This window comes from Sarcophilus harrisii, chromosome 3, assembly GCF_902635505.1.
Source record: "Sarcophilus harrisii chromosome 3, mSarHar1.11, whole genome shotgun sequence".
Classification (NCBI taxonomy): Eukaryota; Metazoa; Chordata; class Mammalia; order Dasyuromorphia; family Dasyuridae; genus Sarcophilus; species Sarcophilus harrisii.
The window spans coordinates 296,135,683-296,150,800 of record NC_045428.1 but is presented as its reverse complement, the minus strand read 5'-3'; the positions used below and the strand labels follow the sequence as shown (position 1 = coordinate 296,150,800).

Below are 15,118 nucleotides of genomic sequence, written 5' to 3'. Positions count from 1 at the left end.
GGGAAAAGAGAACAAGCAACAGAGGTATCTAAGTCTACTTTCTTTTTACTTCCCAAAAGAATCAGTAAGAGAGTGTTAAACTGATTCGTGTGTCAACAAAACAAATGGCATTTTTTTTAACAATAGCAAGGAATTACTTGAAATTTAAGAGTTTTAGAGACTTGTCTAAAACACAGAAAGGTGATTAATCTTTTATAACCTATAAAAAACTCAGTCTCTGAATCCATGAGATCTTCTGCTCAAGTGCAGATCCTATTTCGCTCTACTACATGCCCTTCCATAGTTACTATGAATAATAACAAAAAAGGAAAAGCTATTTCAGAAATGGATAGGAGAATAGATCCCCTGTTCCATCTCCATTCCACCCATCCAAAAACAGAGATTGATGGTACTATCATGTGTAGGAAATTTTATGTTTACTATCTTAAGAGTTGGTAATTTGCAGAATCAAGGATTTTGTTTTTATTTCCAGGGACTACTATGAAATTAGCATAAAAATTCAATCCCCTAGCCTAAGGCTATCAGTTTCTATAAACACAAAATCGTACAGAGAAATGATACTCCTAAAGGAACAGAAATGCATTGTAGTGCTTCTCCATGTTTGGCCTAAAATTGTCCCAGATAATCTCTGATAACTTTTTTTTCTAAATAGAGCTTGCCCTACACATTTTGTGGATGGGGGAGAGGGGGAAAGGAAGTAGGGATATCATATAAGAATACTGTTCCCATGCAAAACACAATCCTAGGGAAAAGCAAGAATCTTGCCAGTCAATTAAAAAAAAAAAAAAAAAGGTCTTCCTTTCTGCAATTGTGGGATAAACATTCCAAAAGACACAGTAGAACTGAGCTTAACATTAAAACAAGAAATTAAAAGTACAACTTTCCAATAGGGCCTTAATTAAATATTTTCCACCTGGAAAGAAAATGAATTTTAAATGTTGGTTTCCCATAGAAAAAGATGTATCTTTCCAATCAAAAGAATCTAATTTCAAGAGACTTAAAAAGAACATTTTCAGTACTTCCCAGTGTCAATTTGTATGTAGTACCATCTATGTGAATGGGAAACTGGCACAATTTAAGCAAAATAGCCATTGCTAATTTATCTTTCTTCAAAATGCTTCAAAATGAGTTAAAAGGTTTTATTATGTTTCACTTAATCAGTCTTGATTTGAGATTTGAGAAGTAGTCTGATCTAGACTGAAAGAAAAATCATGAAATCTGGTTAATTAGATAGCCAGGTAATATTACCATGGTATTGACTTAGAAATATATTTCCTGTGAATAAAGAATCAAGGATTTTGCAATAAGTTCTCTTCTCCCATTATTGCTTCTACCAAAAGAATACTGTCCTAACTCCTTGAATGACTGTCAGACATTCTCATTGGGACATCCCATAGTCAGGTCAAAAAAAAAAAATAATGAATGTGGAAATCATTATTTCTCTACCCTAACCTATCCCTCCTCATAAATTTCCTATTTCTGTTAAAGGCACCACTATTATTCTAGTCACTCTGGGTTTGTAACTTAGCAGCCATCACCAACTTTTCATTGCCACTTAACCACTACTTCAATCAGTTGTCAGATGTTGATTCTATCTCCACAATATCTCTCACAATCATCCCTTTCTCTCTACTTATACTACTAAGATTTCTGAAGTCCTTGCCATACACAGGTTCTATGAGTCTTTTTCTCCCATCCTAACTGTACCACCTTGGCTCCTATTATCTATAAAACTAAAGAAAATTGGAGATGAAATACAAAATAAAGCAGGTGCATTAAAAATAAGCTCTCAAAGCATGACCTTATAATCCACTATTATTTTCTTGTTCTTATTTAATGTGAAGTCTGGCCTAGATCCCTGGAGGCCTGAGGGTCAGCCAGAGTCAGAATAAGCAAAAGTCTTTGGTCTTTAAGGGGAAGGATGAAGGAGATGAACAAAACTGCCAGGAGTTTTACCAAGGATCTGGAGTTCAGAATCTCCACACTTTTCTCCTCTCCATCCTAAGACCAAGTGAGTCTGGCTCATCTCACTCCATCCTCTGATCCCTCCTACAATTATCTGTATACACCAAAAGATAGAGCCATCTAAGCATATGCTAATAGTTATTGTCCAATAGGTAATTAGTCTTAAGTGCTTGGTTGTCTGATTCAAGCACACCTTTTAAGAGTTTCAGCTCTTTACAATTTAAAAAGAAATTTATTCATGTTTTCATCCAAAAATAATGCACTTAATTCTTATGAGAGAATGTGCTAAATTCTAGGACAGATATAAAAATCAAAGATTTTAGATGGGATTAGATACTAATCTAGTCCTGCTTCCTCATTTTACAGATGAGAAAAGTGAGTTCCAGAGAAGTTTAGCCACCATATCAAATTTTGCTTCTTCCCTGGTTTTCTTGTCTGAGAATATAATAGTTTATGGCAATCATCAATGAAATCTCCCTACCAGCCTTTTCTTGATCATCTAAGGACATATTCTTGCATTCTTATATCCCCACACAGCAAAATATGGACAAACAGATCTCTGAAAGGGAAATCTAGTCTCCCAAAGACACAGAAATCATACAGATTCTTAAGAGGGAAGCAGAGCATTCTTAAAACATTTATAATATGAAGAATAATGGGTCTAATTATCAGATGGAAAAAGATAAGGATTCTCCAAAAGCATAATTTCCTTGAGAGGTAGTTCATAGCCTTAAGACTCAACAGTCACTAAACCATTAAGCCACTGAATAATCTCAACCACTGGAGGAACAACAACAAAAACAAAAAACAAAAAACAAAAAAAACTGAAAAGTTCTGATAAGGTTAGTCATCACCAAAATAGTAATTGGAAAATTTTGTAGGTAAGAATATATTAGATTTCTAACAAATGTACTCAAATGGAGAATCCAGTTCTCTTCACTTGTCAAGGAGAAAACTTTTTGTTTACTCAGAACATATGGAACTTTTAGATCCAAGCCAGATTATTTCACCTGACTAGTTCAGTACCACAGCCAGCACCTTGATATTAGTCATTCATTGAGTTACTTACTGGAAGTGCTTAAACTAAGTCCCACTCTCTTGAATTTCATTTTAGTTCTCTTTGCATTATGTCAAGCAGTTGAAAATAGATTATGAAGCTATTCTGCTACATACCCCTGGTATAGAATAGTATCTACTAGGAATGCTTATGTGACACACACACATATATGTAAGCATATTCATGTTATATCTACTTTATATAAAACTTATTCAACAGACACAGAATGCAAATTAATCAAATCAACAAGCATTTATTAAGCACTTACTAAATAATAAATACTTTGATAGGGAATGGGGATACAAAGACAAAAACAAGATTGTATTTGACTTCAAGATGTTTAACTTCTATGAGGGGAACAACATGCATGCATGCATAAAATTATGTGTGTGCGCATGATGTGTGTGTGTGTGTGTGTGTGTGTGTGTTTCACAAATACCACCAGCCAGAGGCATTAGGAAAGATTCTATATAGGAGATGAAATTTGAACTACACTTTGAAAAAAAATCTATGAATTCTAATTTGTGGATAGAGGATGAAACAGATTTCAGAAGTAATAAATTGTTGAAGTTGAAATCAACCTTAATAATCAATGACATATTCCTTTATTTTTTAAATAAAAGAATTAAGGATTAGAGAGGCAAAATGATTTGCCTAAATTCAAAATCTTAGGTAGGTCAGATATGCGATATAAATCCAGGTTTCCTGAATTCTAGACCAGTGAATCAGAAAATCAGTCCCAAAAGTTTTTTTTTAATTTTCTTATAAACAAGATTCATAATTCTGACACTAACAAATGATTAAGCCTTATTATTCATTCATTCAATATAGTATAAAGACTGGTCCCACAGAAGAGTACCAGAGTGTAGGGAATTATGAGTGTTTCATGTGTTGTTTGATACTTTGATTGGTGTTGAGTAAACTACCTTTTTATTTGTCTATCATTATCATCTTTACTACAAAGAACAGCTCACTAGGTAAGAGAAAAGAGGAGATATATTCTTAAATAATTGTGAAAGAAAAATAAAATGTCAATTAAGAATAAGATTAAAAAACAATTTAATTAATATTTATCAAGCATTTGCTCTGTCACTTCAGAGCATTCTGTTGGGTATAAAAGGATGGAGAGATTAGGAAATTTCCTAAGACATCACTTTATAAAAAAAGAAATATCATAAATTGTCTAGATTATGCAAACAAGTTTAGCATCATATGTAAATTATTTTTTTATAAATAAAACCTTAAACAAGACTGAAAGTGAAAGCATCATACCTTCATTTTAAACCTTTTTAAAATTAGTTTTATAGGGCTTTATTTAAAAGGATAAGGACCTTTTACAAAAAACTACTCCTAAACTAGATTGAAACCTAATATTCAGATATCTTTAGCTTAGAGAAAATATCTCAAGAAGGTTTACTAGCCTTTTTTGTGTGTGTTGTGGTGTATTTTGACCAACTGTAAAGTCTATGGATCTCCCTCTCAGTATATTTTTAAATGCATAAAATGAAATACAGAAAAATTACAAAAGAAACCAGTTACAGTGAAATGTTATTAAAATACTTCTTCCAAAAATTCACAGACCCTCTGGAATTTATCCACAACCTCATTGGGAGTCTATGGACTTCAAGTTAAGAATGACTAATCAAAACTAAATCATCTTTGGAGCTAATCAGTATCATGAACCTTTTAGCCCCCAAATGTGGAAAATATTTTTCTTCCACTGAATTATGGTCTAGTTATTAGAAGTTTTAAATTCTTTGTTTCAGAAAATCTTGCTTGTACAAGTAAAATTGATATGGGCTCAGTTCATACTAACTACTCCATTAGACTGTAGCTCTACATGCTGCCATTGTTTAGCAAAATGACTGTGCAACACTGCCTGTTCTCCACTTCTACCTTTCCCTGAGGAAATCTTGTGTGGCAATGGGGAAGGGGGAGAAAAAATTGCAATGAAGATAAACACATATACTATGTCTGTGTACATGTGTTTCTTATCTTTTGATAAAACAATGCATTAGACAGTGGGAGGTGTCATAAATCAAATTAAACAAAAAGGTGTCACAACTCAAAAGAAATTGTCTATCATTTTACTGTCAAATGGAGAAATCAAGATGTCACTTTTGTGTCTTTTTCCCATACAAATCGGACATGCTTGTTAACAAATTCAATTAAAATTAATTCAACAATCATTTGTTGAGTGTAGAGTCTATTTAGAGCACTGGGTTAGGATCCTGGATGTGTCATGCCTTGTTCATTCATTCAAATAGTAATTAAGAATCTATTATGTTCAGAATATTGTGAATGAATGAATAAAAAAGTATCTGTTAAGTATTTACTATGTTCAGAGCATTGTAGTAAGCAGTAGATGAGATGCAAAACTTAGACAATTCTACTTCATATTCTATTAGAGAAATGGGACACATACATAGATAACTGTCAAACAAAGTCATAAGTGATCATTGGAAAACACAGTGTTTTGTGTCAAAGATTATCATCAACTACGCAAATCAGGGAAAAGTTTCATGAAGAAGGTTGCATTTGAACTGGGATTTAAAATATTAGCAAGAATTCATCAGACAGAGTAAAAGAAACATTCCAGGAAGAGGGAATACTACAAGCAAAGTTACTGAGGCAGGAAAGCACATGCTCTGCATACTTGGGAGAAAATGACTAGTCCAATTTAACTGGAAAACAGAGTTTGGGAAGGAGTATCATGTGGAAAAAGATTTAAAATATAGGGTAAGTTGAATGGTGGAAAGTCAATAATGCCAGACTGATAAGAGCATCCTTTACAATAGTCAGGTGGCCAATGAAGACATTTGAGCAAAGAAGTAAGGTTAATTTAAAAATCATACAGGATGAGGATAAGCACTGATTCTGTGATGTCACTGACAAAGAAACAGAAATGAGGATATTTCCTCTGTTGACTAGGCCATCAACTCTCTGGAACTTACAATCTTAGAAAATTGCTCAATGAATTGAGAAGTTAAATTATTTGTCCAGCGTAACCAATATGCATCAGAAGCAAGACTTGAACCTCTTTCCATTTCATCGTACTGACATAAGTATAATTAGTACTAATAATTTAAAATTTCTGTGGCAATTTAGAGTTTCTAAAGAACTTTAGTAAGTTGTCTAATTTTTGTCCCAGATCCTATAAGATGCCTGCCTCAATAGCCAATCTGAAGGTAAATGACTTGCCCATAATCACATATCTAATAAGAAGCAGAGGAAAAAATTAAGCCCAACTTTTCCCGAGTGCAAACCACTAAGTCATCTCCATTAAGCCTTACTGTTTATTTATAAGATATAAAGAATGAATAGAAAGAAAGAACAAGTAAAGACAGGAAGTCTATTGGAGACAGAGAACAATACATAGGTTCAAGAAGTAGGAGGGTTTGAATTCTGTCTCCATCTTCCAAGACTTGATGGAGTCACTCAAGACTTTCTAAGCTTCAGTTTCTTTAAAATGTGGTTAATGATAGCACCTACTTCACAAGGTCATTATAGTGAAGATCAAATGAGTTAATATTTGTGCTTTGCAAATTTTAATGCAATATATAAACATGAAAAAGGCAGCTGGATGATATAATGGGCTTGAAATCAGATCATCTTCATGTTCTAATCCAGACTGATACTTTACTAGTTGTATGATCCTAAGCAAATAACTTAATCCTGTTTGCCTCAACTTTTTTTCATCTGTAAATTGAGCTGGAGAAGGAAATACCAAACCACTCCACTATCTCTACTAAGAAAACTACAAATGGGATCATGAAGAGTTGGGCATGACTAACTTGGTTAAATAACAAAAATCATGAACAGTGATTATTGCTGCAGTAGTCCAAGGAGCAAAGGAAAGAAATTGATTATTTTTGTCTGTGCGCAGCTACTAGGCAAACATTCGATCACAGGAGCATAGAATTCAGGACTGGAAAGAAGTCTAGATATTCTCTAGTCCACTCCTTTATTTTATAGATGAAATAATTGAGATGCACAGTGATTAAACTGTCCAATGTCACAGATGTAATGGACAGAGCTGGAATGTGAACTCAGGTCCTATAGCTCCCTTGCTCCTTCAAACAGAATTGAGAAGTTGCCCTACTAAGTGGTAGCACAATGACCATTCTCAGGGAACAACATGCAAGAGGCATTCTTAGAAGTCTGGCATTGCTCAGGCCTTGGCCATCACTGCAGAGACCATATTACAATTTTTCTACCAGTACTCCACCTTCCACTTACAAATGAATATAGCAAAATAAATGGGTATTATTGATAGGTTAAATGTGTTTATAGAAAGTCATTGTCAGTTTGTAATTGTGGATTCTTGTCCAGAGTAGATAAAGAGTGTTAGTGGGATAAGACTAGTAAAGAAGGATAGGTGGAATTGGGGAGGCAACAAAGATGAAAGCAAGAGACACTGTCAGATAGAAAATAGGATAATCTTTCCAGGAGTCAATATTAGGAACAAGATGCAAAAGTAGGTAGGTAGCGAAGAGACAGTCACCTATGCAAATGGACTCAGAATTATTATGCTTACCTTAATACAATCGACTCCAACAAGCATTTATTAAACATTTTCATGGAATAGTGTTAGGCCTCTGGGTATAAAGAGGGGAAATGTATGAATATGCTCAAGCAGCTTATTTTCTCCTGGAGGAATCTATTTAAATAGACAGAAATATATCTAATAACTTAAAGAGGAAGGATAAATCACTATCAACTATGAGGAAACAAAGGTCTGCCATAAGAAGTAGCAGTTGAACTAAATCTTTCATAAAATTAGGAAATCCAGGAAGTTGAGGAGGCAAAGGAGTGCATAACAGAAATGATTAACAACCTAGGCAAAAACAAAAAGACTGGAAACAGAATTCTGAGTTTGGGAAAATGAATCCTTATTTCTAACCCTGTGATCATAAAGAATGTAAAACTGACTAAAGAAAACTTGAAAGAATAGACCTGCCTAGAACTTTAGGTCCCTTATTCTTCAGGAACATGGTGATATTGACTTTGCAGGGCACAGAGAGAAAAAATGAGGGCTTAACTTTGTCCTAGCTGCTATTGTTGGATAGACAGTGTTGGTTTGGCTATTGATAAGATGATCAAAGAGGAAATAAAGAATTGGGGAGTGAGCAAGAAAAACTTTCTGAAAGGGTAAGTAATGTTAAAGTATTTGTATATTTATGAGAACCTGTATTTGTATATTTATGAGAAAAATATTACTTCACTTTGTCCTAATCTCTTTTGACTATAAAAGGGGAAGGATAATTTTATCAGAAACCATTGGGGTATTGTCAAGAGGAGCCAATAAAAATGATTATTGTAGTAATATAAAAATTACAACATAAAATTTTAATAATAAATAGTATTTAGAAATTATTCTGCTGAGAATTCGATAGGGTGCCCATCGTTTATAGACAGCATTTATAGGTTTTCACAGACCTCCTGAATTTCCCTTTTTATGGGCTGTATGTAAATCTGAGAAATAGCTTTAAAAAACCCCACTAAAGTTCAAATCAGAATTGCTTATAAGGCACCCTGCTATACAAATGTAAATATCCTGGGGAAATATCAAATTTTAGAAGTAAGATTAGACTAAGCTTGCTGGAAACTATTTTATAATGTACATATCTTTGGGGAGGCTGAAGAATGGAATTGATGATTTCATGAGGCATTTAAGAGGAAAGAACAAGCAAATTAGAAAACAATGGTCTAGAAGAACAAGGATGATAGGATCATAGATTTAAGGTTATCAGGAGTCACAGAGGTCATCTGGACCACTACCCCTTAATTTATAGGTATGGAATCTAAGGTTCAGAAAGGTTAATTGAAATGTGCAAGATTGCACAAGGTCAGAAGTAGGATTCAAATATTGGCCTTACTAATTCTATATTTGACATTCTATCTACTATGCCATGCCGCCTTTCCCTAATTTCAGACAGTATAATGATCACATGTGTAACCCACATAAAATGCCCAGACATAGATGGATAAACATCTATAAAATAAGGAGATTGTACTAAATGGTCCATTGGATCTCTTCCAACACTAAATATGTGGCCTTACAATCATTAACACATCATCATTAATCACACCACAAAGTCTGAAAACCTTGTCCCAATGCTGAATTGCTAAGTAAACACTAAAATTTACAAAAAAAAAAAAATTATTCCTAGACAATCTCAGAAATGTCCCAGAAACATTTCACCCAAGTTTTAAATTAAATTTTATTCTCAATATGCAAAAGAAAAGAAAACCCTTGAAATAAATATGATTAGTAAAACAAAAACAATTCCAGTATCAACCATATCCAGAAAAATCTTATTCTGAACTCTGAGTCTAAACTTTTTGTTAACCATTGGGTAGAATGTTTGCTCCATCATTGATCCTCTAAAATCATAGTTGGTCATGATATCGATCAGAGTTCTTAAGGCTCTCAAATTTTCCCTAATGTGTTTTCATGCAGTCAATTAATTTCATTCTGTAGGAAATGTTTCTTTAATATTGTACAGTGGAAAGCTGATAGATATCTGATTTATTTTCCCTTAATCCAGGAATCATATCTTTTTTTGTCTTTTCTTTTTTTTTAATCTTTTTTATCTTTTCTTGATTATAAAGACTTATTCTAGTGAAAAGAGAGATTGAGAAGAAAAAGCTCAAATTTCCTTTCTGTTGATAATAATTTATCAGAGGGGATAAGTCCATTCAAAAATATAATCTGGGTAAGCACCATAAAAATACTGAGTGACCTACAGTTGCTCTTCTTAGTAGCAGCTGCCAAGCACACCATGGCAAACATCCAACCAATGACAATGGCCAGTAGCCAGCTGGAAGTGTTACCCTTGCCAATATAGCATCATCATACTGGCAATGTAGCCTCATCATATAGTAACACAAACCTGGATTACAGAAAAAGAAAGAGGTGAGCTCTAAATGGTGCTAGAGTGTGGGACCTGAGGAAGGCTAACTACTAAAGTATAAGGAACTGGCAAAAACTATTTCTGGCTTTCTAGCAGAGAAACTAACAAAGTCACATTAGTATATAGCAAAATAAAGTCTTGAGAATTCTCTATCCACATCTAAAATGTTATTTTTATCTAAAATCTAAAATTTTATCCACATAAGAAATCCACATTTAAAATATTTTTTTAAAGGAGAGAAATTGTTTTGAGAGCCAAGGGGGCATAGATAACAGTGCACTGGAATTCTTTCACAAGAAGGATAGGAGATAGGAAAAGAGAAGGGAAAAAAGATAAAAAGAGATGAGAAAGTTAAAACATGTAGATTTTGAAATTGTGAGGAATTTTTAAGAATCCTACTGTCAACCAATAAGAATCAATGAAGGTAATATTAAAATGTTGATTTTATCTGATCCAACCATGACTTGCTTATAAAGGAATTATCTTCTTTTATTTTTTCTCTCTTTCTTTTTCCCCCAGCTTTTCATTTTCCCTACCTTCGTCCCATTCTTTCTTCCCTCCATGTTTTTTTTTTTCCCCCCTTTGTTGTCTCATTTGAACATCCATACAGTCCAGGAATTGGTATAGGTAGCATGCTTTGAATATCCTTTGCCAAAGAGGCCATCCAAATGTGAAAATGTGAGGTAATAATGTTGTGAGTTGGAACCTCTTGTTCAGTGGAATTTTGGTGATATTACCTGTCTCTTTTCCTTTAAGTAGTATATGATGAGGAGGAGGAAGGAACATTTTGTGCTATATTACTAGTAAGCAAAATTCAGGCTGAGTTTTAATTAAAACATTAAATATTTCATGTGCATCCTAAAAGAGGGGAAAAATTCTCCAAAGAAGCAAGGAAGAGTCTTCACTTGGGACATTTATACCTGGATTAAAATAAAATTCAACAGAAATCAGTGAAAAAAATATGGTACAAAATACTTAAAGATTTGGGACCAACATACTCTCATAGATCTCTTTGCCACCTCTAATTTCTGTGATCCCATGAAACTTACCAACACAGGGATATAACTATAAAAGATAGTGTTCGACAAGTTTACTTTCTTCTTGTATTCTTATATGTCTGATATATATCATAATGCCTGGAATATGATCTGTATTTAACAATTTTTTGTTGATTGACTGCTTGGTTTCAAAGTTGTTAGTATTTTCCCATACCAAACAACCAAAAGAGGTCACACAGCTGTAAAGGAGGGTGAAGACTACAGAAGAAGACCTGGCACTAACTGCAACTTCTCCCTTTCTGTCACTGTGTGTTGCGGAAACAGATTGCAGAAGGCTGAGCAACTAACAGTTTTGGCAGCTAAAACCACAGCAGGAGAGTTAGCATTGAATTAATATCAAGGATGAAACCTGGCTGATGGATGCTAACAGGAAGGAAGAAAACAGTAAGAAGAATGTATCTGTGACTAGTTTCTCATAGTTGATATAGGAGTCTAGGGAAAGCCCATTTTTCTTTTCACCTTTACCTTCTCTGCCTGTTTATATTGTCCCTCCCCACTTTGTATTTTTCTTTTCCAATCTATTAAATGAAATGCTGTTTTCAAGATCAGAAGCAAAATAGGAGAAAGCTTCACCCACCTATGGGGAGATGGACATGAAAGAAACCAGGAAAAATAGGGGAAGTTGTGGCATTAAGAAAATAACAGAAAAAAGCCTAAAAGTAATCTAATATTCTAGAGTTATTAATACTTAAAGACAACTTTAAACCACACTTTTGTGGGCCATTCTAGAATATTGAAAGCATTTTGATCCAGTAGCCTAGACCCTTATTCTAGCAGAAAGCTTCTTAAATTATAGTTCACAACCCTATAAGAGGTCATGTAACTGAAGAGGGTCATTAAATTATCATTTATTATAAATAAATATTTGATTTGTATACCTATTTTATATATCTATATCCCCAGTGTTATGTAAAAATTTGCCAGATGAAAAGGAGTTGAAAGTGGAAAGTGGAAAAAGTTTAAGAAGCCTTTTTAGGTGATAGATCTAAAATCATAATGGCTGTTAGTGGTCAAAAGTGAGCTCATTCAGCTCTAATCTATTAACAATTTCAAAAATCATGAAACAATCTCAGCTTTCAAAGAGTAACTCCTCCAAAAGTTCCCTTTTACCTTCATACATTCTTATGGGTTGACAATTATATCTTCAAAGTCAATTCCCAATTATCCATGTTGATGACAAAAAGACCAGATGTAGCACCCATGTTTGGATTTCAGGATGCACTGTATACATCTTTGCCGCTATGGCAGCAAAATTATCTACTTAATTATGTTTTATTTAAACTAACATTAAAATTAAGCATTCAACAATGACCAACAGGGGAGAAACAGCCCAGAAGCAGTGAGTAATGGGAGGGAGCCAATTTGAGATCATGTTTTTTTTCTGGAGACAATTCATAAAGTGGATAATCTGCCCATGGCTAACCCGTAGTTGATGGTATTTGTAAGCCATATGTCTTGGAGTCAAATGAATATGCTGATTGTCATGCAGAAAATATAAGCTCTGAGTAATTACCTAATAGACTATACCTAATCAACAGGTAGTTAATGGTATTTATAATAGGTACTACTTGGAGTCAAATGAACATACTGATTGTCATGCACAAAATACACGTTCTGGGTAATCACCTATCAGGCTTAGTCTTCAAAGAACAAAGTGAAATTTTGACCTGCATTATCTAGTTTAGCTATTTACATTGATCAAATTTAAAAAGATTAAAATATAAAAAGATATAAAATAAATATTATGTAAAGATATAAATAAATATAAAAGATAAAAATAAGGAAAAATTTTAAAAAGATAAGAATTCCTCTTCACTTTGTGCTGGGCAGACTCAGCCTGAGTGTCCACAAGATCTTGGAGGATTGTACGAGCTAACTGAATCCTGACAGCTTGTCCCTTGCTGCCCCTTCTCTCAGAGATGGAAAGCCTGGGCTCTCCTCCGAGACTGGTCTTTAGCCCTTTACTCACCTGTCTTCTCTTCGGCTTTGCTGCTTTCTGCTGTCTCAGTTTGAGGCTGGGCTGTTGCCTTCTCAGCAGCATCCTCGGCAGCAGGGGTGGTGGCAGCAGCGGGGACAGCAGCAGGCACGTCGGCTTGTTTAGGCTCCTCCTTGGCAGGGGCATCTTCAGCCTTGGAGGACGGCGAGTTGTCAGTGGAAGCTTTAGTGGCACTTTCTGTTTCGGCAGAGGCCATCTTCTCCTCTGAGGGGGCAGTGGCCTTGGGGGCTGCCTGCTCAGAAGCAGCAGCCTGGGTGCCAGCCTCTTTCTCCTCTGAAGGAGTCTCCCCAGCTTTGCTGGCCTCTTCTGGCTTAGCACCAGCAGCTGGGGCAGCTTCTGTGGCCGCAGGAGCATCACTCGCTTTTTTCTCCACTGCCTCGGTGGTGGCGGCAGCTTCTTCCTTCTTCTCTTTCGCATCAGCCTCAGCAGCTCCGGCATCTCCCTTCTTTTCCCCCTTGAGCTTTTTCCTTGTTATGTGTCCACGGAAGCTGGCCTGAATTTTGGTGGCTGCCTTATGAGCTTTATCTTCAGGTTTGATGCCATCTTGTTCAATCTTTTGGTCAGCATCATCATTCTTTTCAACCTAGAGAAAGAAAAGGAAAAAAAAAAGGGAAAGATCATGAGGATATATAGGATCTCAGGATCATTAATTTAGAATTAGAAAGCTGTGTGACCCTGGCCAAGTCACTTTATCCCAATTGCCTCAGCAAAAAACAAACAAACAAACAAACAAAAAACAATCATCTTAACCTTATCCCTTTAAAGATGAAAAATAGAGATGTTAAATGATCTACCAAGGGTCATACCACTAGTAAACAATTGAATTTGGGATTTGAACCCCTATTAGAAAATCAATATAAAGCCACTCATTCCCATCAAAAAAAAAATGGAAGGATTACATCATAACTCTAATTTTGTTATCTTCAATAGAATTATCCTAATGGATAAGTCAAAAGGTCAACACACATCTAACCCCAAACTCTTTCTCTTTCAACTATACCATTTTGCTCAAAAGCAAAAAAGCTCAAGGAAGAAAGCAAACAGCATCCCATCTCCATAATGCAAGATTTGGGCCAGACTTGCCTCTGGCAGATAAAAAGGGCAGACTGTCTTATCAGAAAACAGTATACTTGTGGTCTTCAGGGACTACGGGTATTATTTTTTTTTAAAGTCTGTTTTGGCCCTGACATCTGTGACTTAGATTTTAAAATCCCAACATATTGAACTTCGATGATCCCAAAGGGCTACACACAAAAAGAAAGAAAAGAAAAGAAAAATTTTCAGTAACATTGTCTCTCACTGAATTCAAACCAGTACTTTTTGGGTGGGCCACAATATTTGAATCCATGTTTGCTCCCAATTTATAACCAAAGTGCTCTCAGTAAAGCTGTTTCTAAGTATTTCTGGCTGGACACAAAGTGTACTATGCCAAGAAATTCTATGAAACAAATTCTGTTCTCCCAGAATTTACAACTTGAATTTATAACAATGATAGATTAGATGCAGATAGCATAGTAAAACTGGTACCAAGCAAAACCAAACCAGGTTTGGTGGATTTAGGAGTTTTAATGAATTATCTCAATCAAATCAACTCTTTAACTTAATAATGTCCAAGAAATGCTCTCTCTCTCTCTCTCTCTCTCTCTCTCTCTCTCTCTCTCTCTCCTCCCTTTATGTGTTTCTCTCCCTATGTCTCTGTTTGGATCTCTTTATCTCTGTCTTTCTCTATCTTCTCTCCCCTTCCATTCTTTTTCCTTCTCCCTCTCTCATTTATTCAATTTATTCATGCCATTCAAAGACCACTCATCCAAACCAGAATAAAGAAATCAGTTTTTTTTAAATGTTTTGTCTTGTTAATGGATTGGTTTAAAATTTCATGGAAAAATATAGTTTCAATTTTTAAAATGGCATGAATTAACTAAAACATGAGAAAAGCAATCCATTCCTATCAAAGGGGGGGGGAGCATTGTATTAAAAACTCTAATTTTGTTACTTTCAACAGAATTATCCTAATGGAAAAGTCAAAAGGACAACATACATAATTTTTCATTTTTGGCACCCACATTGGAATCAATGACCATTTTCTGAATCTGAGAGATCATTCAATAGAATAATAACTCATGGA

The 15,118-nt window shown here is 34.8% G+C and overlaps 1 protein-coding gene across 1 annotated transcript in view; it reads right to left on the bottom strand.

Moving 5' to 3' along the window:
• GAP43 (growth associated protein 43) overlaps positions 1–15,118 on the bottom strand; it is a 133,912-nt gene that overhangs the window by 51,388 nt on the left and 67,406 nt on the right. Inside the window, exon 2 of the mRNA XM_003763604.4 lies at positions 12,967–13,576. Within this exon, the coding sequence (XP_003763652.1) occupies positions 12,967–13,576 (610 nt within the window). The remainder of the gene's footprint in view (positions 1–12,966; positions 13,577–15,118) is intronic.